This window comes from Penicillium citrinum (assembly GCF_028827155.1).
Source record: "Penicillium citrinum strain IBT 23319 chromosome Unknown utg000002l:1.0-3833315.0:1.0-3834789.0, whole genome shotgun sequence".
Taxonomy (NCBI): domain Eukaryota; kingdom Fungi; phylum Ascomycota; class Eurotiomycetes; order Eurotiales; family Aspergillaceae; genus Penicillium; species Penicillium citrinum.
Window position 1 is genome coordinate 1747782 of NW_026622687.1, and position 26274 is coordinate 1774055.

The following is a 26274-nucleotide window of genomic DNA, read 5'->3' on the forward strand; positions in this document are numbered from 1 at the left end:
ATTAATCTGAATGCCACTGATGACTTCTTTCCACCTGACTATTTACAATGCGACTATACCAGCTGGAATCAACCGTTACACAGATTTCCACCATATGTATTTCGATTGGACAGACTGTTCATTTTCATAAGCTCAGACCTCCAGTCCACTCACGAAGCCGAATGTCAATATCTAGTTGCATCTCCCGCAAGACAGTCCCACTACATCTTGGCCCGAATTTTCGTACTATCCATCCTCTGCCCCTCATCATCTTGCTCAGCAACTTCCAATACGGGGAACCTGGCCGGCATAATTCGGCGTGGCTTTGAGCCAGGGATAACACTGTACTTGGAGAAGTCTGTTACACCGCATTTCTCACGAAGAAAATCTTCATCTGTATCTAGTAGTCCATTCACGGTTGATGCTTGAGCACGAAGCATTTCGACAATCGCGTCAGAGAAAATAGTCTGGTCTGTTATCAGCAAGGTCTTGATCCAATTGATAGACAAAACATACCGGTTTCCTCAGATCTTTCTTGTAAGATTTATCGGATGCCTTATTGTGCTCTGTTGCTGCTGATTCAATAGACTGAAGGAAGCCGTTAACTCGGCATTAGATAAATCATAATCTTCCGGATTATTCTCAACATACCGATGCAGGCCATATACTCGTAATAGCCATCTCATTCCGCTCTTGACGCATGAAATCCATAGCAAGACCTTTCACCAATACACTCATTCCCACCTTACCTATAGCCAACCATCAGCCAATTCTCAATAACCGTTCATTTCAGACTAAAGCAGCCCTGGTAGGAAAAGAATACAAACCCATAGCATAAGCCGTCTTCCCTCTAAAAAATCGCGAATAAATAGGCGGCGAAACAACCACAATCCTCCCCTTCCATCCATTCTTCTCGAAATAAGGCAAACAAGCCTGAACAGTCGCATAAAGTCCTTCCGGATTAATCTGTTGCATTAATCTGAATCGCTTCAATGGCGTATTCTCCACAGAAGACCACCAAATTGCCCCGGAATTATAGACAAGAACGTCCAATTTTCCGAATCGACGAACTGTTTCGTCTACGGCATTTTGGACCTGCGTCGCATCTCGCACGTCGACGGCTACGGATCCTGCTGTTCCGCCTGCTTCGCGGATTTCACGCTCTACTGTGGTAATGGTTGATTGGGGTGAGTTTGGATCTGGTGGGAATGGGGTGGTTTTTGTGGCGTCTGAGGTTGTTTTTGCCGCCAGCATTACTTTTTTAATATTAGTTTTTTGGTTGTATTTAGTAGAGTATGTTTCTTTTGTTGAGTATGTTTCGTACCTGTGTACCCATTCTTTGATAGGTCGATGGCAACTTGTCGACCGATGCCTCGGGAGGCGCCCATGATCAAGGCTACAGGCTGATTGGAAGACATGATAGTAGTATATCTTAGCTGGTAGGTATTTTTATGTTCGAGTGATATGAATATTGTCAAGGCTGGTGGGTGAATTGAAGTGACAAGGGCTCAAGTAGGTTGAGGTGAAGTGGAAGCTGCACTAGCTTAAGCAATGTGATATCTGGAATATGTGCTGGCTAGTCCACAAATATATAGCAAATGTGCATTGGCACTACCGAAGCTGTGAATCTACCGAAACCGAGATTAGAGAATCACAAAAAGAATGGTAATCAGAAATCAACGGACGAGCATAGCGGATTTCCGAGTATTTGAGGTGATGGGATTAATTGATTACTCAATGAACATCCTCGGCCCAAATGCGCCTCGGGAGGTTACCACATAGACACCTGAGGCATTAATATGGTGTAATGAGGCATAAAGGCACTAAGGCATCAAGCCTTACAAGTCGGTGTGCAGAGCGGTATAGTTTTGCCGTCCTTGCCAGCCTGACTTGGACGACAACAACCGACCTATCATTTTACGCAATTGCACCTCCTAGCACCCTCTTCGTCCTTTTCATATGAGTCTTATTGAAATACCAAGCTTCTGAACTGACCGTATATTGCATATCAAGAAAACTACCAGAGTTTCCAACCCATCGACCCTCCCAAAGGCCTGGCTGAGCAGGATGGACACACTGCCAGATGCCTTTGCTCCGGCTCAAGTAGGCTCCTCTACTACGCCTGCTAATTCAGGTGCGAAGCTCGGTCAGGTAGAAAGTACACTTTCTCCTAAACCAGTGAAGGTCGACGGTACATGAATTCTCATCACAAGCGGGGAAAGGGGAAGCGTCATAGCTCTCGATGCTTCCCCGCGTTCGACTACCCGGAATGAGCGACAGCAAGAACCGCAAGCTAATATTAACTAGATCCTCCCAAATTCGACCTCGAATCATATATCGCCAACTATAGCGGTGAGGTTCTCTAGTATAATTAGCTTCTTTGTTGATCTAATGTGGTGGATCAGGTCGCACCAGATTTAACCGCCTCTACCTTATCGGAAACACTTCTACCCTCCTTGCCGTCGACGCTCTCAAACTCGCTATATCAGAAGCAAAAGCTGGAAGGGATGTAGGGCAGTATGAGAAGGCTGTTCGTGCGCTGGCGGAGGTTGCTCCGGGCGAGAAAGAGGCTTCTCTTGACTCTGCGTGGGTCCAAGAAGTTCAACGATCTGTCAGAGCTCAGAGTGATCGGTTAGAACATGAGCTCCGAGGGTATAAGAATAACCTGATCAAGGAAAGCATTCGCGTATGTATTCACCTCATTCCCTCCTACTTCATTCACTGTGGTATTAATTGTAGTAGATGGGGAATGAAGATCTAGGCAATCACTACTATGAAACGGGGGACCTTCTCGCTGCATCAAAAGCGTACTCACGGATGAGAGATTATTGCACAACACCAAACCATATTGCATCTATGCTCTTCAAAATGGTCAATGTATCTGCCGAGCGCGGAGACTGGATGGGCGTGCAATCTAACGTCCATCGACTACGAAACTCCCAGTCGAAGCCAGAGGATCTTCTGAAGAACCAGCCAAAGATCTTGGCTGCTCTGGGTCTTGCACAGATGCACGCAAGGTCTTTCCGGGATGCAGCTACGAGCTTTCTGGCCGTGGACCCTTCTTTGAGCGACACGTTCAACGAGATGATTACACCCAATGACATCGCCGTCTACGGAGGACTCTGTGCCTTAGCTTCAATGGACCGCAACGAACTGCAAAAGCTTGTCTTAGATAGTCCCACTTTCCGACAATTTCTCGAACTGGAGCCACATATTCGTCGAGCCATTGCCTTCTTCTGCAACTCCAAGTACCGCCCTTGTCTCGACATTCTGGACAACTACCGAACTGATTATCTCCTCGATCTGAATCTACAGCGCCATGTACCAGCACTCTACACCAAGATCCGCACTAAGTCTATTCAGCAGTACATGGTGCCCTTTAGTCGCGTGACGCTTGACTCGATGGCAGCTATCTTTGCTCCAGACGTGGTAGGAGGAGAAGCCCGACCGACCGGACTCAATTCTCCGTTTGTTCAGGAACTCATCTCTCTAATCAAGGAAGGTGTTCTTGATACCCGTATTGATTTAGAAAGAGGTCTTCTTGTGTCATCCCAGGCCGATCCACGATCTGAGGTCCAAGCAAATACTCTGGACAGCCTGAGTGCTTTCAATAAAGAAGCGCATACGCGTATCATCCGCGCCGCGGTCTTACATGCTGGACTGGAAGTGCAAGGTAATTCCGAACAAGGCACACGACAACAAGTTGCCGCTAGAAAAGGTGGTTATCGGCGGGGAGTGGTGGGTTAGATAGATCTTCCCTTTCTGCTGGAAGGTGAATGAGTGAATGAGATATGAATAATACCCGAAATGAATGGACTTGATAAAGCCTAGTAGAACAATAAACTTTATCCAGAACGATTGCCATGGAATTTTTTTTTTCCCTTTTCTTCGGCCCTAAAGCGCAACTTACAGGTTGTCGAGTAGAGAGTAATCCAAGTGGAAAACCCGGATCATATCGAAGACCTCAAAGAATTAATGCAGCTCGTCAAAGTCTTTTCTGGAATCCTCCGTTCCTGGATAATAAAGCAGCAATGTATATTCCTAGTAGTACGACATCAAACATTGAAGTACAGAACACACCGAATTCCACAGCAGACCAGGCGGAGCGGAGCGGGGCGGATTAGGTCATGAAGAAGATTCACCATCAAAACTGATTCCAGGGTATTCTTTTATCCTCTCATCTGTCTCAGATATATGATAGAACAGTGAGCATACTTTAGTTTTGACCAGTCGTACTAGATATTTTGTTCTTTACAGTCGTCACCGCAATTCGGCGCATTTCCATCCTCTCCTTCTGTCCTACGTTAAAAAACGCCACAGACACTGTAGCATTCTCCTATATTTCCCCTGTGGTTTTTAGTTATAATTTCAATTTTTTATGAGATCAATAAATATATCCGAGAATAAATTAGTTTTAAATTGAACCATTGAAAATCTGTACATTTAATCTCGATCGCATTCGATGTTATTCCCAGCTCCGAAAAAAGAAATTGCAGACAAAGCAAAGTTTGGAACGGCCGTGGAACTCCGAACCAACCTCCATGAAGAATTTCGAATTTTTTTATACTGTATCCTCACTGCATCATGACTCCTTGAGTTGGGATCCATGAAATAGAAATCTGCTCATTTCTCTATTTACTCATTTCCACGCGGGGAATATACCAAATATCTTGAACGAGTATTTCCTATTGTACCAGCTACACTAGTCACGACCCATCCGATTCCGCAACACAAGAGAAACGTTACTGTGAGACAAACAGAAACGGTAAAAAGTAGATAGAGAGAGATCGAGCCAAAAAAAAAAGGCCCCAGTCAATCTATCTTACTAGACTATCTCTTCTTTCTTTTTCCCCCGCGGAAATGTGTACTACAGACTTCGAATCTAGCTACACATTCTGATACTTTTTGAAGTTCAAGTTTCGATGGGGTCAGGGTAGCCCTTTTTTCTTAAGAAACAGAAAGGACGATGACCATGGACAATCCCTTTGATGAGGGTATATCCTCACGCGATGACAGAAATACAAGCCCAAATTCGTCTGCTATTTTACACTCCTTTTCTCCGGAGCCGCATTCAGAATCTTGCATGGCTGTTGGACCACGGCCGAAAGAACTTCAATCTTCTCCATCTCCTTTACTACTTCAACCTGTGCTGTTCAATGAGAGCGAAATAAAGACTCAACATGAGGATGCTGACAGTCAAGAACAGTCTTCTTCATCGACGCCTTCTTTGAAGAAATCAGATGCATCGGGACCAGAGCCAGACGAGCCTCGTGGTATGATACCCGAGTTGGCTCCTTTGACGGAATTGAGGGTCGGCATTCAAGTCGAAGCGCCGGGGTCTGAGGATGCTGATGTCGAGCATTCGTCCTTCTCTCAGTTAGATCCGATACCTGAAGAAATGGTAGATGAAGAAGATGGTCTTGGACGAATAGACCCCGTCAACACAGGGACACACGATAAACGAGGACCATTGACTACGGAATCTTTGGAAAGGGAATCTACATGGGCAGCAGCATCAACAGTGCCTGTCTCTGCAATCGAGTCTAGTACTTCACCAACTGCCGGGGCTTCCAACCACTCTTCTCAGCAACAGCCACAGGAAGAGACAGAGTTTCATCTTCCTCCAGATGACGCCGAATATACCAGTAGCGCAGAGGACACAGGCTATGAATCCTCAACAGCATCAACAAATGGCGAAAACAGCTCCGTCTTCGACGAAGACTATCATTCCGACACATCGAGCTACACAGCATCCCTCCTCTCAGATGTGAAAGACTACTGCTACGAGAACGGCCGACGATATCATTCCTACCGAGAAGGCCACTACGTCCTCCCAAACGACGAAACAGAACAAGATAGACAAGATCTCCTCCACCACGTCCGCAATCTAACTCTAAACGGCTCTCTATTCCGTGCCCCCGTTCCCACAACCCCCCAACGTGTCCTAGACATCGGAACTGGCACGGGTATCTGGGCAATCGACTTCGCAGACTCCTACCCATCCGCCGAAGTAATCGGTACAGATCTAAGTCCAATCCAACCATCCTGGGTTCCGCCAAATCTCCGCTTTATTGTCGACGACGCCGAATCATCCTGGCTATTCAGTACCAGTCGACCGTTTGATTTCATTCATGCGCGCGATCTGGGAGGTGCCATTGCTGATTGGAACAGGTTACTTCATCAGTCATATCTATATTTACGACCTGGTGGTTGGATTGAGTTACAGGAATTTGAAGTGACTCTTAAATCGGACGATGATTCTTTACGTTTAGCGCCGACGTTGTGCGAGTTTCTCGATCAGCTGCATGCGGCCAGTGAGGCGTTTCACCGACCCATGAATATCGCTGAGGGACATCGGCAGCGGCTGATCGAGGCTGGTTTTGAAGATGTCCGAGATGAGGTGTACAAGGTACGACGTCCTTTGATGATCCGATTCGTCGGGATGACTCTTTTGCCTTTCTTCCTTTTCTTCTATCCTTTTTTTTCCCTAATCAACTGATCCTTTGTGTGATTTACTTTAGGTCCCTTCAAGTGCCTGGCATGATGACCCTATTCAGAAACAAATTGGCCGATATAATCTCTGTTCATTGTTGATGGCAGTTGAAGCTTACTCGCTAGCTCTGTTTACTCGGGTCCTTGGCTGGTCCAATCATCAGACCCAGGTATTTCTTGCTGGAGTACGTAGAGATTTGAGAAATCCCGAGGTACACACGTATTGCAATCTGCACATTGTGTATGGTCGAAAGCCGTGATATTTCCTGTTGGTCATAGGTGAGTCGGCAATTGAACTGGTAATTCGGAGAATTGTAGCTGTCAGAGACCTATGAATAATGGATAGTGGATATATGAAGTTCCAGAAGGAAAATAATTCAGTCACGGGGGAGAAAAGAAAAAGTGAGAAATCATGCCGAATCTTGTAATTGTCGTCGTTACTTTCCTCCTCTTCCATTCTTCTTCTTCTTCATTTTCTTCTTCTTCATTTTCTTCTTCTTCATTTTCTTCTTCTTCATTTTCTTCTTCTTCATTTTCTTCTTCTTCATTTTCTTCTTCTTCATTTTCTTCTTCATTTTCTTCTTCATTTTCTTCTTCATTTTCTTCATTTTCATTTCCATCTCAACCACCGTCGGACAACCTTTTAATTCCGTGTCACTTCGGCTACTATCATCTCATTATCCAATAATCATTCAGTCTTGCAAAGCAGGTTCCCTCAGATATCTTTTCCTTCACAGCTCCCTGCCCCTCAATGGCTGGAAGAAAGTAAAAAACCATGGACGGATTGTTCAGCATCGGGCTGGGGAGTATCCTCTCCACTCTGCAATCTCATCTCATGATGCTTTCATCCTGGGCAACCTCAATTTCCCCAATCTGGTGTCTTCCTGCGGGAATCTTAGTAAGTTGTGCCGCAACCCCCCCGTACGTCCCTCCCATTGCAGCTGCAGGACCCTACATCATCTTGCCCAACCTACCCCCAATGATATTTCCCATCCTTTTGTGCAAAGTCAAGACCCTGTCTCTCAAGACCCTAGCTCAGTCAATGTTTCGTATTTTCACTTACGTCTGATATAGTTAGCAATCACAATCGCCTTCTTCATCTGTTGCTACCGACTCTACATATCCCCTCTAAGCGTCTTCCCCGGTCCAAAACTCTGGGCCATCTCCAATATTCCATTGCAGTTATCAGTCATTCGGGGCAAGAATCACCTCGACATCACAGCCCTGCATCAAAAATATGGGCCAATCATCCGGATCAGTCCAAACGAACTAGCCTTCAACACAGCACGGGCAATTCGTGATGTCTACGGCCAAGGACCAGGTGGCTGTTTTGCAAAGGACCCGAGTCATTACCTCCCACCTGCAAACGGAACACACCATATCCTCTCTGCAATCGACAACAATAGCCATGCCCGACAAAGACGTCTCCTAGCACCAGCATTCACAGCCCGAGCTCTAAAAGATCAAGAAGGTCTTATCCAGGGCTACGTCGATACGATGATCAGCAAATTACGAGCCGAAATCGAAAAAGACCCATCGAGAATTAATATCCTGAATTGGATGAATTACACCACATTCGATATCACGGGAGACTTAATGTTCGGCGAGTCCTTTGATTGTCTGAAGGATAGTCGTTTACATCCATGGATCGGCCTTCTCTTCAATTCAATCAAGATGCTCGCTGTCGTCGGGGCGACAATGCAATTTCCTATCTTGCACGGTCTTCTTGAAGCATTTATCCCAACAAATGTGACTCGTCAGGCAGAAGAACATTTCAATCTCGCAGCAAGCAAGGTAGATCGACGACTAGAAACGAGTATCTCTCGACCAGATTTTATTTCCGCGATTTTACAGAATGGACTTAATAGGATGGAAGGTCAATATTGCGATAATCAGCGACTTATGAGTCGAGCTGAAATCCACTCCAACGCATTTATGTATGGAGTAACCTCCTCATCTCCATGTGCAAAGACACTTAAAAAGAAGAAGGGGGGGTAGAGAGAATAACCTGCTGAAATTCAATATAGTCTCATCATCGCCGGAAGTGAAACATCAGCTACATGTTTATCAGGCTGCATCTACTACCTATGCAAAAACCCACAAGCAAAGACCCAACTCGTACATGAAATACGCACCTCCTTCAAAAGTGAAGCAGAAATGAGATTCCGTACAAACGCCTCTTTGAAATACCTCTTCGCTGTCATCGAGGAAGCTCTCCGCATATACCCTCCTTTCGTAACGAGCTTATCTCGTATCGTCCCGAAAGGAGGAGCCTATGTTGATGGTCAATACATTCCTGGGGGTGTACGTATAAGATCTCTAACAAAGCCATCTATTTATTACATTTAGTTCTGGAACTGACACTTAGAGTGAGAAGACAAAAGTCGCAATGCACCATTACGCATCTTACCACTCATCTTCGAATTTCGCTTTACCCAATGATTTCATTCCGGAACGATGCCTCGGTGACACTCGTTTTGCCGGTGATAGTAAGGATGTGCTTCAACCATTTAGTTACGGACCTCGTGGATGTTTAGGTAAAAAGTATACGATCCCATCTCTACCAACCCTACTCAAACTAAACGAAGCTAATAATGATGAAGTCTCGCATATGCAGAAATCCGACTTATCTTATGCAAATTATTCTGGAATTTCGATGTGGAACTTTGTCCCGTTAGTGAGAGCTGGGTCGATCAGGAGGTTTATTTTCTTTGGGAGAAATCTCCTTTGATGGTACGTTTGAAGGATCGATTTACACAGAAGTTTTGATATTCGGCGAATTACATTCGGATCTGAAGTAGTTGAAGAATTTTTTTTTTTCTATTATTTTGATTATTTTCAATGTGTCGATGATTGATGATCATGCATGGTTAGCTATGATGGGGTGTATTTTCTGAGTTCTGGGTTTCTTTCAGGGTCTATTATTCTCAATATTTAAAGTAAAATTTTGATTCATAGCATATTTTAGCGTTGAAGGTAGAATATGAATTATCATTATTATTCTTACTATTTAATATAATCAATATAATATCCGAGTCATTTAACTGAGCTCTCGAGTTAGGGCTAACTATCTCAGATCACCTCTCCACATGACAAAAACTCACAACAAACACACATGAATAACTAAGCCCGATTGGACTCGAAACTTGAGATAATATGATACTAATAAATCTAATGAGCTGGCAAATCAATTCAATCCAATCAATACAGTACAAATCACCCAATCATACTATATGTCCTTGGTCGTCCCTAGCTTTATTTAACGTTTTCAGCGCAAGGGCCTCTTGTGATGTATCGTTGACAGACAATGACAGGTACAGTAGTGTGGCATGGAAATTGACAGATACTTCATACGGAGATACCTTGCGTCAACTTTGATAATTTACCTTCATTGCATTGACATTGCATTGATAAGTTTATTGTAAGGACAGATCTACTTGAAGCCCGACTTACTACCTATATGTATAGAACTGTTTGATATTGTACATTGTATTATCATTCGGTTCCAATGTCAACCTAAACTAGTAGTTTCCAGCAGTACGAATTACGATTACTTGCAATACTCGTAGGATAATGAATCAAGAGAAAGAGGGAGTATGTAATTCAGTACGAAAATACACTGAAAGTTATAGAATACAGGAATCACGCTAGATCATGCTGTCGTGGAGAAAGGTATCAATCATTAAATAATAAGATGAGAGCGTACATATGTCTCAACGGGAGAGATACATGATTAGTTTCCATCGATTAGAAGTAATTTGCCCCTTAAGAAAAAAAAGGCCCTAAATGACGTTCCAAAGAAAACAGAAGTCGCGCATTATCGACATCAACTTGTTTCAAAGTGAGACGAAAAAGCGGTGCTGATGTCTTGAGACAAGGGCGGTGGAAAAAAAATGAAAATGATATCGGGAGCGTTGGCTTTGGGCTTCTGGTTTTGTTCATTCGTTAGGCTTAAACCAGGGCGAAAGCCAGAGCCAGAACGGCACCACCAAGGGTCCAGCCATTGCCGGCCAGGGAGGTGGCGGCGTTGGGCGCGGGGACGGGGGTGGAAGAGGCCGACTGGGTTGGAGCAGCGGAGTTGGTGATGACGCTGTCGGTGGGCTTGTAGGGCACCGATGAGGTGGCCAGGCGGGTGGACGAGGGCACACGAGTGGAAGACTTGACGGGGCTCGACACTGGGGAAGAAGTCGAGCTGGGAGTCACAGTCGAGGTCGAAGTCGGGGTGGGAGTGGATGTCGAGGTAGGGACGACAGTAGTAGTGGAAGTAGGAGTCGACGTGGGAGTCGGGGTAGTGATGGTCACCGGCATCCAGTTGAGGTCCTTGGATCCCAGAGTGTGCGAGACGGTAACGGTACCGTCTTGAGCGACGCAAGAAGCCGAGGTGGTGCCAGCAACGTTGCAAGAGACGGAGGCAGTGTTGCCCTTGCCATCAGGGTTGATCAGTTGCATGGAAGTCGGCGCGGCAATGGCAGTCATACCACCACCCGGGATACCGCAGGCCTCGGAGCCAGTGCCGGTAGGGCAGGTCACCAAGTAAGTGGTGGCATCGCCGCTCTGTTATATTGGGTCAGCCACTGTTTTGTTATGAGACGGGTAACTTTGCGATGCGACAACTTTGCGACAGGAATGCAACACGATCCCAAATCACACGGTTTCACACCACACCATAGATCAACGACATACCGAGCCCTTAACACCGCATTGAAGATCGCGGCCCTGGAAACCAGGCAGGAGAAGGTTGGCGGTGTTGGCAGACACGGCGGTAGCGCCGGTCATGATAGCGACAGTGTGGAAGCGCATATTGAAGAATATAAATGATTGAACGAGTGACGGGTACACAGTACTTGGAGAGCAAAGGTCAACTTCTGAAGAGCGACTGGCTGATTAAAAGAGAGACTGGATTAAAGAAAGTAACGGCAGCGAAGCGCCTGGCGTAAAGAAGGGAAGTGTGCACAGCGTGAAGAAAGAAAGAAAAGAGACCGGGGGGAGAGACCCGGGGCGATACGCCCATAAAGTACGAGGGAAGCGGGTTGCATGCGAGTGTGCCTTGGCAAACAACGGCAAATTCTGCTAGTTTTGATTGCTGCTTCTTTCGCGCGACCATCGCATCGTGGTGATTGGGGCCAAGTACTCCGTTAGTGTGTGATGGGACAGGCTCGAGGCGGGAACGGTTCAGGCACAGGCCCAGGAACAGGCCCCAGGGGTTCCCCAGTTGAACCCTTCACTGAGCAAATGGTGGAGTCGACGAGCCTCTAGTGCCTGCAGGAGTGGAAAAGGGGCTCGAGCTAATTGAAGCTAAACGGGGGCCACTAAACTTGGTGGAGTATAGACGCCGGTCAGAGCCAGGGTTGGGCTGATTATGACTGGATCAGGTAATTTGTTGGTCGCTCATCATCAGCGCGAGGCGAGATTGCGCTCCATTGTGAACGGATATCACGGAGGGATCGGCAAAGAACGAGGTCGATTGTGAAAGCCTAGAGAGTCTAGATCGAGAAGAAAAGAGGAGCAGAAATTCAGTCCATAGCAGAGATTGTTTGGCAACTGGGAAGTGAAAGTGAAAGTCGAAGTGGAAGATTAAGTGCCTGGTCAGGTGATGAGGCCCGCTTTTCCGGGGTTCGTCGATTTAATTAATTAATTAATTCAGTTGACATTGATCTAATTAATTATTGAATGAATATTACGGTGGCTGATCTAGTTCATGTGAACTCCAATGGTATAATTGACATCTACTGTAGAAATGCAGTAACAAGTACTCAACCACACAACGAAATACTACCGAGTCCTGACTGCAGTCTACTGGCGCTACACATCCTGAAACGGCGCTACAATTAGGCGCAGGAAAACCAACACTGAATGAGATGCATGAAAACTCTCAATTTTGGCCCCAATATACTCCATCATTAGTGCTACTGAGCAGGGGTCTGAAAGAGGGGGGATCAGGGGGTATCACGCCTTAAACTTCAGACTAGAAAGCAAATGCCATCCTCGGCGTAACATGATTCATTATACCACACACGATTCCCGTCGCGAGTAAAGCCCCATTAAACAGGGCCATGATGTAGAAAGGCGTGCCTGAAGACCATTTATCGAACAAGAGTCCACCCACCTTGGTGAGTAACAGGATGCCCGCCCCACCATATAAGGAGTAGACTCCCGCGATGGATCCCTTCAGATGCGACAGATGTTGTAACCGACGATTGACCGATCCTGCCAGCAGCGACTGAGTCTCGTCCGATTCCCCACCTTCGCTTTGTGAGCCATGCTGCTCTTCGTAGATCTTCCGCAGAGTCTCATCGTCGATGCTCACACTCAAGATCCCATTGCTGAGGACTGCCAAGCTGCAGACGATTGCGCCAATTTGACTGATTCCGATAAATGCCATGATGACAAACACGCCGCCATTGCCATCGGGTGCTTTGAACTGTGGGTTTGGTAGAAGTCCAAATGCCATGTACCCCACCACTCCGACGAGAGCTGCAAGTAGAAGCGGGAAGTTATAGCGTCGAGATTTGTCTGTGAGAAATCCAAACGCTGGTGCGGCAATAAGAGCAACAAGCTGAGACACTCCCGTCAAGATAGAGGCGAGAATGTACGCTTTCGGACACGCCCGCTTGATGTCTCCAAGGCCCGACCCCGGCATCGGCTCGTGCGGTTCGTCGCACAATCCAGAGGCACGATAGTAATGGTTTACAGCCAAGGGAATAAACAGAGAAATTCCCACTGATGAAGCCCGGGCGACAAAACCCCCCCCACATACCCCAGTCCAATACTGCGATTGCGGAATCCCAGCAGCATGGCCGTGGTTAGCTGTTTCCAACATGGCAATCTGCGCGTGGAGGCTCTGACATCGTCATAATCTTCCACTTCCTCCGAAGACTGCTGTTTCCATAACGATTTCCACCCTTTCTCCTCTTCCCCTGGAAGATTGCGAAGACCGATGAAACTGATTAGGCTGACAATCAAAGCCACCGTGGCTACCAAATAATAACTACGCTGAATTGCCTCAGATGGCGAAAGACCCAACTTCTCGAATCGAGCCGGAAGGGGTAAGAAAGCACCCAGCGAAACAAGAGCACCGCATCCAGCGAACAATCCGACAAATCCAGAAAGTCGAGCAGAAGGCGATGCCACGGGAGTACCGGAACTGCTCCGGCCAGATCGCAATCGCTCGGGGGTGATCGTCAACTCAGACGATACAGATGCCCGATAGGAATATGCACTGGGTGATTTACCAGTTACAGTTGGCAAGACTGCCGTGACCATAGTCGACACGGCTGAACCACCAAGACTGAAAAGGAGTCTCCCAAGAAGAAGTTGAGGGTATACATTCGTGGCCTGCACGAAAAGTACCAGAGAAAGAGCAATTATAGAATACCCCACAGTGCATACCTAGAATCGAGTAAGCAATGGATCAATGTTTACTTGTTTCAGCCGCGTGCAGAAATAACAGCAGGGAAAGAAATGAGCAACATACGTGACGAACACCAATCCGATCAGATAGTACACCCCACAATGGACAGGCAGCCAAAGCTAGTAACTCGTCCGCAAAGCCTAAGGTACCGACAGCATCACCTTCTCCATCGTGGAGCCCAATGAGGTCAGTGACCACAAACGAGACGGATGAATTGATGAAGACTAAGAATGCGATGGAGAATGGGCAGACCCCCAACAAATACGTCAGAGTCTGACCCCTAGAGGCAGTAAATAGCGCTGGAGATGATGCCATCACCATTGATCGAGCATTGCGTGGATGAGTGAGAAATGGAGGGAGAATCAAGGCGTCGATCGGCGGGTTTCAGCCGTGGGCCTGACGCGGGGCGTCACGTGTTAATCAGATAACTGGGCGGTGTGGGGTAAACAAGATCATCATTGTACAAAGTACGAAGTATGTACTTATAATATTGAATTATTATAGCTTCTCTTTCTATTTATTCTTATTTTTTAGACGTATGTAATAGCTTAGTCTGTGCAGGTATTACCTCTCTGTGACAATGGATGTGCACTCTTAATCATGCATGAAACCCTCATCTTTCTCATACTATCTTCCACCACCATTCAGTATACAGCTGCTTCGAATTAGTAGTCGAAAATTATACTGCAGCAACTTGACTATATTGTAACTTAGGCTGTACCATGTCATGATGATTCAATGATACAGGAAGAAGTATCCGATCTATAAGTCAGACTCAGCCTACACATTTTGAACTCGGTACTACCGATACAACTAGTAGTTGTATCTTTACTTCTACTACGCGCAACACCGTGTGCTATTTCTGTAAGCACCACTTCTAAATTCTCGGCTCGGATTCAGTGTATTATAGCTGTTTTGATAATGTATCACTCCATTGTTCTTCTCTTTGTCCTTAGAATTTCTACGAGAAGAATCTTGTACATCAATTATGTAAATGTTTAGCTCTCGGATATATATAGTAGTGATTTTGAGTGATATAGAAACGATAGTTTTGATGCTACGGCTATATTAATGTAGCATGAGACCAATATAATATACTAGATAGACGTCTAATTATGGTTTATAACCTTATAAATTGAATGACTAGATTGTGTTTATATTTGAAACCAGAGCAAATATGAAGTTCAATCCTTCTATATACAAGTTGTTGTTCATGGCACGTGCCGCTGACGTAATATGCGGAGAGGCGGCCGAGTGGAAAGCTGTCCAAATGAACTATCACATCTTAATACTCCACGTCTCCCGTTTCCCGCTCCCCGAGATCTCTATTTCTCCTCTGATGACATTCCAAATTGCGTGTCTCGGAGTATCGCCATGAGACTGGCCGTCTATGCTGGGGTAAGTTCTGTCTCAGAATCTCTTCTGCACGTTCCGCTCAGTGCTTCCCCTTCATATGAGTTCCCCCCTCCGAATGACCTTCGCTGACAGCTCCTAGGCCTCCGTGGCTTTAGCCACCGGTGTGTTCCTGAAGGCTCTCCACCAGAGAGCCAATTTTTACTCGGCCTGCGTATATCTTTCACAGAGTAGCGCAAATCTGATGGTACGTTGATACAGTTGATACAGTTGACTCGTTTTGATTGCTTGTTATTCCGGAAACGTGGCTGATCGTGAGCTCTGAGCTTCGTCCTTCAGATCTTAACGAATTTATGTCTTCTTGCTACCGGGTTCATTCTCTTCTGGCTACAGCGACTTTTATATGGGCCTTTGCGACCGATCGAAACGGAACAATTATATGAGCGGGCTTGGTTTGCCGTTACGGAGACATGTTTGGCCATGACTATCTTCCGGGGTGAGCTCGGTGGCTGGTTTTTAGTGATGTTCATTTCGCTTTTGGTTGGAAAGGTTTGGGGCTGGATTGGAGAAGGTCGGGTGGAATATCTTGAGCAGCAACCTCCAGCAAACCCTCGCCTCTTCCATACGCGCCTTGCCGTCTCATTAGTATTGTCGGTACTCTTCAATGCTTTTATGCTGAGGTACTGCGTCAATACCGTTATCCGCCAACCACGCCCGGATATGATGGTTATGTTCGGGTTCGAGTTTGCAATCTTAACCCTACTGTCGGCTTCCACTACCGCTCGTTACGGGATCGCATTGGCCGAGATTTATGTGACTCGCCAACAATTAAAGGCGAAGATGGATGAACGCCGAGCAGAAATTCGAGAAGCAAGATTGGAGGCAATTCGGGAGCACGCGCGTGCCGGAGAGAGCTCTCCCCGACAGATCTCCCTAGTGAGAACGATATTAACGAGCTAGAATTTGATGTTCCTGGATGGGAAGGAAAAGCTCAATGGGTTTTCTATCTCGATCTTTTGACCGACCTTTTGAAGCTGATTGTGTATCTGGTATTCTTCGCCATTCTTCTTACATTCTACGGGCTGCCAATTCATATCTTACGCGATGTTGTTGTCACGATTCGTTCTTTTGTTCGTCGAATCACGGATTTCCTCCGTTACCGCAATGCGACCAGGGACATGAACGAGAGATATCCCGATGCGACAGCAGAAGAAGTTGCCAGGGAAGAGGTTTGCATTATTTGTCGCGAGGAGATGGTCTCGATTCAGCCAGCCGCAGGGGCTCCGGAAGAAGGTGCTCCACAGCCGGCCGCGGGAACACAGCGTGTTCCAGAACGTCTCCGCCCCAAAAAGCTTCCATGTGGTCATATATTGCACTTCTCGTGTTTGATGAGTTGGCTGGCCCGCCAGCAAAATTGTCCAACTTGTCGGCGCCCCGTGATTCTTACCGCCGCTGCTCGAGCTCGAGAAGCCGCTGCCGCCAATGCTAATAACGCTGGCAATGGCGCCGGCGGCCTTAACATGTTCGCCAATGGTCATCCTGGCAGACCTGCTGGTAATCAAGCGCCGGGACAGCCCGGTGCTCAAGGAGACGGACTGCCCAGGGCGCGCGTTTTCCAGTTCGGTCCTTTTCGATTTGGATTCGGTGCTGCACGCGGCGGAGATCTCTTCAACAACCTTCACCAGCAAATTCATCAAGGAAATGCTCCTCTGCAACCCGCGGCAAATGTCAATCCACAGGGGGCACGTCAAATTGGGTTCGGGTTCGGATTTGGTCGTCGTCCTCCGGTAGTTACACCTCAAGGTCTGCCTCAACAAGGCCATCCCCAGCAAGGCCAGCCTCAATTCGCGAACCCTTCTCTCGACGATACGGAAGCTCAATTGCAGCAGATTGAGCAACAAATTACTGAACAGATCAGGAGTGTGCGCCGTAATGCAGAACGCTTACGGCTTGTGCGGAGCGTTCAGAGGGACCTCCAACAAACACTACAGGAACTGTCTGGTCTGCATCCAGGAATGCCTTCATTAGCCACCCAAGCACCTGGCACACTACCACAGGCTGGCGCTTTGGGGTCGAACCTGCGCCAATTCGTTGCTGGGCCCGAATCCTCGACACTTACATCCGGAGATAGTCGGCTCCCAGAGGGTCTTACCCTTCCACCTGGTTGGACACTCGTTCCTCTTGAACCAGCCGAGCAAGCTGGTCAACACACACCGCAAGGTGCAAACCCCACGCCAACAGTGGACCCTACGAATGTACACTCATCTCAGGCATCCCAGCCTCCTGTGACATCCGCGATGCCTACTCGCAATACAAATGATAACGCTGGGCCCAAAGAAAACACTATTTCTCTACCTGATTCCGGCCTATCGAGCGCCGAGGCGCAATCGGCGTCTTCTCCCTTACCTAACTGGGATGCATCAACAGGGTCGTCGTCAGTCACCCAACGAGCAGACTCTCCATCCCAAGAATGGACAGATATACGTTCCGAGCAAGTACCAAACACGAGTCAACCTGTGATTCCAAGCTGGGGCAGCAGCCATACATACACCAATGAAGCGTCCCACGAAGATAGCACATATTCCGATTCATCTTCAAAGGGCAAGGGTCGCGCAGCCACTGTGGAGGAAACAGATGAGACCACAAACTAAACTTATGGATATCATACCCGATTTGTATTTTTTATGGGTTCTTCCCCTGATTGCATCGTCTACAACTCTTGGATCAGCGTTGCATGGCGTTTTTTTTGTCGAAGCAAAATATCATACCCGATTTTCTTGTTCCTGCGTCCCATTTTTGATGTTTTTTTTTTTGGAGGGGGATGGAATAGCTCGTGGTACACTTTTTTATTGGGAATATTTATTGTAGAGTTCTTGAATGATACTTTTCTGAATCAAATATCAGCTGGGCTTGAACGCGCTAAACTACGAAGATAGTACACTCGCGTACTTACATTACGCGTAGAAGTACTCAGACTTTTTTTTTTTTGAAAACAGAAATGTGAAGTGGAATATGAAGTTCATTTTGGTAATAGTCACAAGATGATGTATATATAGTACAGTTATTTCAGATAGGAGATTCTATCCACAATTCCCAGAGCTAAAGTAAAAGCAAAATAAAGCAAAGTGGTGATCCCATCCACTATGAAACGCCGTAGATAGAGTACATGCAATTAAGTTCGCAACAGCATCTTCAACAGGTAAGCAATACGAGAGCGAGCCGCTTTTTCGAATAATGTTGTACAAGAATGAAGGTCAAGGAAGACTGTTATGTTCATTCAGAGGTGCCGACAAATCGCAGGACGAATTCGTATACACCCAGCGTGATAATGGCGGAGGGAATGGAGCGAACCATATGAGGTGTCAATCCACCATATAATCCGGCCATACCCTCTTCCTTAGCGATGAGTCGGAAGCACTGGACCAAACCGGTGTATTTAGGACGACCATTTTCGAGAGGGGCCTGACGGAGACGGGTACGAATAACCTAAAGATGATGAAAAAAATGTCGTTAACAGAGATATTCAAAGACTGCGAAACACAACGGATGTTTTGTTATCATTTCTTACCTCGTGCGGATAAGCAATCAAAGCAGCAGCAAATTTAGCAGAACCAGCCGCACCAGTCGTACTAATCCAGCTAGTAATCTCCCTTTGAGTCGGTGTATCTTTTCCATCCGGTGAAACAAGCGATTTTGCCAGAATACCCTTCAACCGCTCATACAAAACCAAATGTAAAGCCGTCTCGGCCGCACCAAGATAACTCGCACTAAGACCCTTGTAAAGACCAGGAACACCTTCTTGACGAAGAACCTGACGAATACAATCAAGACTATTCTTATACCGACGATTTCCGGTACTCGTTTGAGCTTTATCGAGTTGCAACCGTGTCTTGACAAGCCAAATCGGATTTGTTGCAGTGGACGTAGCAATACCGGCGGAGATAGCGGCTTGCGCGTGAATGAGAGTTGAATCTTCGCCGCAACCGAGCATTTGAGCTCCGATGCGCTTGCAATTTCCATAGACATAAAATTTGATTGCGGTGGCCGGGACCACGCCGGCGAGACTGGGACCTAATCCACGGAAAAATGCTCGCCATCCCTCGGCACGATAGATGTTGCTAATTATTCGAGTAGTTTTATGGCTTGTGCGTTGATGACTTGACGGGTCGATGATTGGGGGTGTCGGAGATGATGCGGAGGAGGGTGCAGGGGGTCTTTGATAGAAATCAGATTGAAGACGTGTTCGAAGGACATCAAGAGGTGATGTTGCAATTGCAGTTGCGAATCCACCACTCCTAAAAAAAACCCCCAGAGTTAGTTAAAAGGTTCGATTGTTGCATTTCATCTTGAGCTCCGGACTAAGAAAAAGTCGCCGCGTGGATGGCGACGGGGAAAGTCGAAACTTACGCGCCGGCGAGTAGGTGAACCCATGGATCATGGGATTTTTTAGGAGAGGCGTGAGAGGCCTTGACCGGAATGGCCTCTTCAGCGGGTCGACCGTGAATTTTAGAAGATTGCATCGTAACGGCACATCTGCAGAAAATAAGATGGACGAGAAATTTCCCGTTTGGATGTTGCGCCGCCGCAAGTTTTCGCGTGGTCACGTGAGATAACCAATCGGTGATCGCTGATACGCTAAATTTATACAGAATACGTAGTACAGTATGCAGTATGCAGTATAGAGTATACAATAGTAGGACCTAGTCGATCATATTGGTGTATTTAGTACTTATTATATCTTTATCTTTATTTCAAAATTTCCATGATGAATCTGAATTATGGCAAAATAGTAGGAGTGAATTTCTTAGAAACATATTGATCAAGTATAACCGAGGTCTCGTATATATGACTAGCTCACTCCACCACGGCTTTTATATAGACTTTCAGGCACCGACGAACATTTTCCACCCGTTCAAATCCGCCAATATTCAAACCTCACAAACTCGCAGAGAGATATAGTACGGCTTAATTCTACTGATTCGACTAGAATCTATTAGTAATGGGTGTGTACCGATTGTCAATCAAATTTGAAAGGATTACACAATAACCTTGAAAACATATATCCAGGCTACTCAGAGGTAAGAATGTCCTATACCGCTGCATTGAGCTCCCGTCTGACGAAGAACAGATCTACTGCCACATCTGTGGTGTCAGCTTCAACATCGCCCGACGCCGAAAACCCGGAGAACCGGATTTAGCTAGCTGGGACTACACTGGCAAACAAGATGACTATCCAGGGGTTGACGAGGTAGATATAGATACCTGTGCTCAAAATGGCTGTTTTGCAGCTATCAAGTATCCTAAGGAAGACGACGACATTTTGAAAGACCCAGACTATATTCCTCGGGATGAAGGTCTCTACAGCGAGCCTGACGAATACGATTCAGAGTATGAGACAGTGAATGCGATGAGTGTTTCCGGTGAGGATGAAGCGAACAGCGACTCTAACGATGATGATCGGGATGGGGATGAGGACTCTGAAGTCGATTTTTACTCAGACTGGTTGGCGAAAACCCTAGATCCGCAAGGTAGATTCCCCGGAGAACCTGTTGGGAACTTTGGGTATTCGAATGAGCGTTGTCGAGACGATCGAATATTTTCCATACAGCCAAGTATCCTGTCAGATGGACATGACCCTGAGGAATTGGAACATATTCCCAATCGGGCCTGCACAGAGGCAAATGCGTACTCGGGATTTGCGATATCACTCGATGAGATGAGAGGGTGTCGAACGGCTCAATGTTTGGTCCACAAAGGTGCTGTGCAGGATCAGTCGGAGAATATCATTCCTCTCGACGACTGGGAAATATCTGGAAACTGGTTTCTGTCTGGATTATGTGATGGAATGCCTTCTCGCGATTGTAGCAGTCCATACGTTTGGCCTGCACAAGGTGGAGTTAACCAACCACGAGCCGAGAATGTCAATTTCGATGTAAGTTTTCACTCTAAAAACTAATTCTCGCATTATTGGAGTCGCTTTTGAGCTATATGTCGATTGGACTAACCGCAAATAGCCTGAATGGACAACTTCAGAAGACCTGGCCATGCCATTTCACCCTTGGTGCTTCGATATCTTCTGCCGCCAATCCAAAACTCGGTTTAATTGCATCAATATCCCGGGCCTCATAAAGTGGCGTAATTCCGAGCTGTCGTATGATGACTTCCACAGTTTCCCTCGATCAGCCGATGTTTTCGAAGGCCAGGATCAATTCTGGCATCACGCTCCAGGCAGAGAGTATCTGGCCGCCAATCCTCTTTACGTACCAGCTTTGCCGACCATCTTGCTAAATGCAGCCAAAGAAAAAGAGGAATGGAATCAAAAGATAATAGAGAATCCAAAGCCTCCGAAATACCATCGCGCTTCGTCACTGGCTGTGCAAAATGATGTATTTGCTTTAATGCCACCGGAGATATGCCTGCTGATAATCAGTTACCTAAACGCTGGTGATCTCACCAACCTAAGAATAGCTTCAAAGGTGTTCACCAAACTTCCAAATGGTGTTTGGCAACGACTTATTCGAGAAGAGATGCCTTGGCTATGGGAATCTCATTATGATGATGGAGTTCATCATCCTTCCGTCTGGACAGCAGTAACAGCAAATGATCTGATGTTACTCAAGGAAGAACGTAAACGTTATTCAAAACGACTGCGAGAAGACTACACATCAACTAAAGAGGTTGTTGACTATCTGCTTCCAATCCCCAAAGAAATGCCAAATCAGCTGATACTTCCAAAAGAAAGTACAAATTGGCACGCTATTTACACGCAGATTAAGAAGAATTGGAGCAACCTCAAGGGTCTAAAAAATCGAAAGAGAATTTGGGAAGATGTTGAAGAAATTATGGCGCGGATTGAAAAATGTGAGGCGGAGTCGTGATTGATACGATGATCAAGAGCAACGTTGCCACATCAATGCACCCGGGAGCATAGAATCTAACATAACTTGAGAAATAAATCAATCTTTCATTACAGATAATATTCAGTCTACCTTCTGTGCTAGTGTGCTTTATGATATCTACTAGCAAATCACCAAGTGCGATCGCAGATCGATCGGGAAGATGAACTGATATCTTACGTAGCTCTTCTTCCGACACCCCTTGCTAGAACTTGAAAGTCCAACTCTACACCGGACTGTTAGAGTACTGGATCTAATGTCCGTTTCCGTCATGGATCTAGAACACTTTAAACCTGAAATTTGAATTGAATTCGTCCCTTCGTAAAGCACCATCAGAAGGAAATATTGGTTCATGACGTCAACTTGACCAGCCGGCCAGTATATCATCTCCATTGACATTTATAGAAGAACAAAATGCAATTCAATCTTCTTAATCAACACTCAACATTATACTTATCCCTCTACAACCGACATAATGGTCAAAGATAGCGAGACAGTCATTGAGTAAGTCAATCATGAAAAGAACATAGCTCACCCTTGAGTTACGTTGGAACATCCATGTCAACGCTGACATATACCAGAGAGTTCAACGAGCTCGTTAACATGACAGCAAATGAACTGAGAGATTGGCTGAAGGAGGAACAATCCCAGGAATCAGGCTGGCAAGGAGACTCGGGAGAGACAATCGGCCACGAGAGGTGCGTACGCATCGTGATAACCGGACTGCTAGCATAAGCTTCTATTGGGGAAGATCAGCACTGACAAAATTTATCTAAAAAGCGGCCGAAAAATCGTTGATATCCTTTCTCATAATCCGAACAAAGATCCGTCCAAATACAGTGATTCGGATATTGATCATATGCGACGCGTGGTGGCTTATAATAAGCGTCATCTTGCGCAGGAAGAGAAAGCTAAGCAGGATACCAATAGCAAGAGTTACAAGTCATTGAAGAATTGGGGTCACGATCCTTTGAAAGCATAAATTCTGTTCTGTTAAGAACTGCTTCAAGGTTGACGAAGTCACGCCCTTGACTTCGTAGATCAAGATATTCCCGGTCAAAATTTCAAGGCAATCTTTGATGCTCTGGTGGAATTCGTCACAGTGTTTATACTGAAATGGAACAAATTTGAAAACCAAATCAAGTCACGATTCTGGGACTATATTTATTGAATTGCATAGAGAGACTAGTTGTCAAATGCGCCGATTTAGTATTTGGCCCCATACAGATCGTAGATCGTAGATCACACCAGATCGTCATGGCGAGACCCATCCATTGCTTGGCTTATTGCTTAACCGGGACATAATCGCATTTCCATAGAAAGGCGAATCGTCTTCTTTTCCATTTAAATGCCCCTTGTAGTTAATATGCATTTTATGGTACAATCAATATGAAATCGTGTCTTGCATCGTCGTCGCTCTTCGTTGCACCGGCTCTCTGCAGTCTCGATGAAGACAAAAGGGTTTGAAGAGTTGACTAATTTGACTCATTCACTTTGCTCTCTACAGTGAGTATAACTCTGGAATGAGATATCTCGACAGAGTGTCGGATAAAAAGAACCCGGGAAGAATGGGCCTGCGCCATTGATGAGATACTGCTCACAGGCCAATGGCTGGCATTTTGATATCTCCTCACTACGGAGTGCTATAATGGCTGGACCTGGCTATGTCCATTGATCTATCGTTGAATTGTAGTTACCCAGTATACTACTAGTAAAGTCCGATCTCATTCCAGTGAGGAGAAGAAGGCCCTTCTCGTAAAATCTATAGATTCCAATCTGGTTCTTTCTATGGTTCCACACTTAGGAGGTGACAGAATGTATACTAATTATACTAACTATGACATACCCAATTCAGACACGGATGTCTGAATCCAATGCCATCACCGTGTATCACTGTATGAAAAGTGCAAACAGGAACATATTCATTCATTATCGAATCAATTGATTGATGCAATTAGAAGCCCTTGCCAATAATTTAGTCCATGTACATACTAACTCGGTAAGAGAGTAATAGCATTTTGAGATCTCAAGATCCCGCAATTTATAAATTTCACGAATCTATCACAATAAATATCAGATCTTCTATCAGTCCATAGTCAAATGTAACAATCTACCAAACAATGTCGAGTGTATAGCAGAGTATAAAATGAAGAGTCGTCATCATCAGGGGCGGTGCTCCGCGGCGATCCACCGCCGGCCGCTTTTCGACAATTTCGATTCGTCCACAACCTCCTTCGATGGTCCGCAATGGATCAATCGTGGCTAGACTTGACGCTTGATTGCACTTTAACAGGTCAATCAGTGGCGTATATCCGTACACCCCGTCTCATCCATCTTTTCAACACTTCCTCTTTGCAATTGTACTGAATCCTCTGCAATGAGACCGCCCTGTCGACTGCAATGATTTACCCCTGATCTACGTGTACGTTTTACTATGCAATTCTTGAGCAGGGGGCATTCCCAGAAGCTCATCTCTCTTTCTCACCCTTGCGCAAATGCCACATGCCATGGGATCCGACAGTTGGCATCTTGTCGGACCAACGCAGCTAACCTTTGCCCTGTACGACAGACCAATTCTCTGCGTCTCACCCCCCGGTCCAACCAATCTCCTTCCATGATTCTCTCACGACGAGCGGTCCTCTTCCTCGGGTTCTGCTTCTTCACCTTCGTCTTACTCACGGCTCGCGCCTTGCGCCAACCCCACGGATGGGATAAGGTCCCGCAGGCCGTTGGCCTGGGAGAATATGTCACCTCTCATGGTTCCAGCGCCAGTACAAATTGGTCCATGGCATATAATATTAGTACAGGCCATGTGAATACACGCCCATTCGTACCCGGACCAAATTTCATTCCCGGAATCCCCAAACCACTCGGCGCGCAATATACGAAACGACTCGTCGTACCACGCACAACAGAGGAAGATGTCAGTTGGATAGAACAGGAATTACCAGACTGGCAAACAGCAATTTACGTCGCGAATGATCCTTCAGCACCTCTCCACCCACCGAAAAACAAGGGCCACGAGGTCATGATCTATCTCTCATATGTCATCGATTTCTACGACGAGCTTACGGACATTTCGGTATTCATACACGCACACCAAAATGCCTGGCATAACGATTTCCTATTTAATGGCGATACCGCAGAGACAGTGCGACGATTGAATTTAAACCGCGTCATCCGAGAAGGTTACATGAATCTCCGCTGCGGCTTGGGCCCTGGATGTCCGGATTGGATGCACCCTGGTGCAATTGAGCCCGATGAGTCAAAACAAGAGGAAGTAATGCTTGCACGAGCTTGGAGTGAAATTTTCCCCGACGAGCCGGTCCCGTCGGTCCTGGCGCAGCCGTGCTGTGCTCAATTCGCCCTGTCAAAAGAGCGTATTCGGACAATTCCACGTTCACGCTACATCTTTTATCGCGACTGGCTTCTTCAAACCACCTTAAGCGATTACATCGCCGGACGAATCTGGGAATATCTTTGGCAATACGTTTTCGCCGGTGAGCCGGTTCTTTGTCCAGACGAGAGCGTTTGTCTGTGTGATGGGTATGGATTCTGTTTTGGCGGTATGGCCGGGTTCGAAGCATTCAAGGCTGCACAGGCAGAACGTGATGAGTTAGCTCAAGAAGTCGATAACTGGATGTGGATGTCGCAGGATCTTGAGGAAACTAAGGATCTTGATGGTCATTTGGATGAAACTATGAACTTGAATATTCCACCACCAGGCGGCAAATCCGAGAACGAAGATTCGTATGCTGCCAAAACGCGAGAGGTGGAAGCTATGCTTGAAAACGCCATTGCTCGCGGTGACAACCCAAGACTTCGTGCCGAAGAAGTAGGTCGGCCCTGGAAGGAGGGCGATGGTTTCTAGACTCTTGAGTGGGATGAAGTTCCCATAATACGACATCATCATCTTTCTTTCTATCTACATCGTTTCTTCTTGTATTTCTCATTGGCGTTAGAAGATTTTATTGGCCAGTTCACAATTAGAGAGGCCTAAATTTTTGTCTACAGCTTGTCTTTCATCTAGGATCATCTACTGAGGTTATAGTAGTACAGCGATTTTGATATCTCAAGTTCTTTCTTCACAATTGTATGTATAACAACACTTTTCTTTGGAATTCTCATCCAAGCGAGTTGACG

At 46.2% G+C, this 26274-nt stretch overlaps 12 protein-coding genes across 12 annotated transcripts; 7 read left to right on the forward strand and 5 right to left on the reverse strand.

The window, feature by feature from the left end:
* Positions 1 to 200: 200 nt before the first annotated feature.
* On the reverse strand, positions 201 to 1397 carry N7469_002467 (uncharacterized protein; the record flags this gene model as incomplete). Its single annotated transcript, XM_056641387.1, has 5 exons — positions 201 to 446; positions 496 to 567; positions 631 to 728; positions 807 to 1235; positions 1304 to 1397. 5 exons carry the CDS (start codon positions 1395 to 1397, stop codon positions 201 to 203), a joined length of 939 nt encoding a protein of 312 aa, XP_056503881.1.
* A 649-nt stretch (positions 1398 to 2046) lies between these two features.
* On the forward strand, positions 2047 to 3726 carry N7469_002468 (COP9 signalosome complex subunit 1; the record flags this gene model as incomplete). Its single annotated transcript, XM_056641388.1, has 4 exons — positions 2047 to 2170; positions 2287 to 2331; positions 2385 to 2665; positions 2722 to 3726. The coding sequence occupies 4 exons, from the start codon at positions 2047 to 2049 to the stop codon at positions 3724 to 3726; spliced, it is 1455 nt and encodes a 484-aa protein (XP_056503882.1).
* A 1225-nt stretch (positions 3727 to 4951) lies between these two features.
* On the forward strand, positions 4952 to 6731 carry N7469_002469 (class I SAM-dependent methyltransferase; the record flags this gene model as incomplete). The annotated part of the gene is made up of 2 exons (XM_056641389.1): positions 4952 to 6388; positions 6501 to 6731. The coding sequence occupies 2 exons, from the start codon at positions 4952 to 4954 to the stop codon at positions 6729 to 6731; spliced, it is 1668 nt and encodes a 555-aa protein (XP_056503883.1).
* A 575-nt stretch (positions 6732 to 7306) lies between these two features.
* N7469_002470 (uncharacterized protein) lies at positions 7307 to 8469 on the forward strand (the record flags this gene model as incomplete). Its single annotated transcript, XM_056641390.1, has 2 exons — positions 7307 to 7369; positions 7546 to 8469. The coding sequence occupies 2 exons, from the start codon at positions 7307 to 7309 to the stop codon at positions 8467 to 8469; spliced, it is 987 nt and encodes a 328-aa protein (XP_056503884.1).
* A 1953-nt stretch (positions 8470 to 10422) lies between these two features.
* N7469_002471 (putative GPI anchored glycoprotein) lies at positions 10423 to 11271 on the reverse strand (the record flags this gene model as incomplete). The annotated part of the gene is made up of 2 exons (XM_056641391.1): positions 10423 to 11025; positions 11155 to 11271. The coding sequence occupies 2 exons, from the start codon at positions 11269 to 11271 to the stop codon at positions 10423 to 10425; spliced, it is 720 nt and encodes a 239-aa protein (XP_056503885.1).
* A 1165-nt stretch (positions 11272 to 12436) lies between these two features.
* N7469_002472 (uncharacterized protein) lies at positions 12437 to 13111 on the reverse strand (the record flags this gene model as incomplete). Its single annotated transcript, XM_056641392.1, has 1 exon — positions 12437 to 13111. The coding sequence occupies one exon, from the start codon at positions 13109 to 13111 to the stop codon at positions 12437 to 12439; it is 675 nt and encodes a 224-aa protein (XP_056503886.1).
* Positions 13112 to 13158: 47 nt separating this feature from the next.
* Positions 13159 to 13734, reverse strand: N7469_002473 (uncharacterized protein; the record flags this gene model as incomplete). Its single annotated transcript, XM_056641393.1, has 1 exon — positions 13159 to 13734. The coding sequence occupies one exon, from the start codon at positions 13732 to 13734 to the stop codon at positions 13159 to 13161; it is 576 nt and encodes a 191-aa protein (XP_056503887.1).
* Positions 13735 to 15256: 1522 nt separating this feature from the next.
* Positions 15257 to 17886, forward strand: hrdA (E3 ubiquitin-protein ligase HRD1; the record flags this gene model as incomplete). Its single annotated transcript, XM_056641394.1, has 4 exons — positions 15257 to 15280; positions 15378 to 15482; positions 15575 to 16136; positions 16196 to 17886. 4 exons carry the CDS (start codon positions 15257 to 15259, stop codon positions 17884 to 17886), a joined length of 2382 nt encoding a protein of 793 aa, XP_056503888.1.
* Positions 17887 to 18508: 622 nt separating this feature from the next.
* N7469_002475 (putative mitochondrial carrier protein (Rim2)) lies at positions 18509 to 19755 on the reverse strand (the record flags this gene model as incomplete). The annotated part of the gene is made up of 3 exons (XM_056641395.1): positions 18509 to 18721; positions 18804 to 19530; positions 19643 to 19755. 3 exons carry the CDS (start codon positions 19753 to 19755, stop codon positions 18509 to 18511), a joined length of 1053 nt encoding a protein of 350 aa, XP_056503889.1.
* A 479-nt stretch (positions 19756 to 20234) lies between these two features.
* Positions 20235 to 22113, forward strand: N7469_002476 (uncharacterized protein; the record flags this gene model as incomplete). The annotated part of the gene is made up of 4 exons (XM_056641396.1): positions 20235 to 20238; positions 20303 to 20313; positions 20364 to 21167; positions 21250 to 22113. 4 exons carry the CDS (start codon positions 20235 to 20237, stop codon positions 22111 to 22113), a joined length of 1683 nt encoding a protein of 560 aa, XP_056503890.1.
* Positions 22114 to 22606: 493 nt separating this feature from the next.
* On the forward strand, positions 22607 to 23113 carry N7469_002477 (DUF3140 domain-containing protein; the record flags this gene model as incomplete). The annotated part of the gene is made up of 3 exons (XM_056641397.1): positions 22607 to 22635; positions 22713 to 22829; positions 22912 to 23113. The coding sequence occupies 3 exons, from the start codon at positions 22607 to 22609 to the stop codon at positions 23111 to 23113; spliced, it is 348 nt and encodes a 115-aa protein (XP_056503891.1).
* A 1632-nt stretch (positions 23114 to 24745) lies between these two features.
* Positions 24746 to 26002, forward strand: N7469_002478 (DUF3431 domain-containing protein; the record flags this gene model as incomplete). The annotated part of the gene is made up of 1 exon (XM_056641398.1): positions 24746 to 26002. One exon carries the CDS (start codon positions 24746 to 24748, stop codon positions 26000 to 26002), a length of 1257 nt encoding a protein of 418 aa, XP_056503892.1.
* Positions 26003 to 26274: the final 272 nt, after the last annotated feature.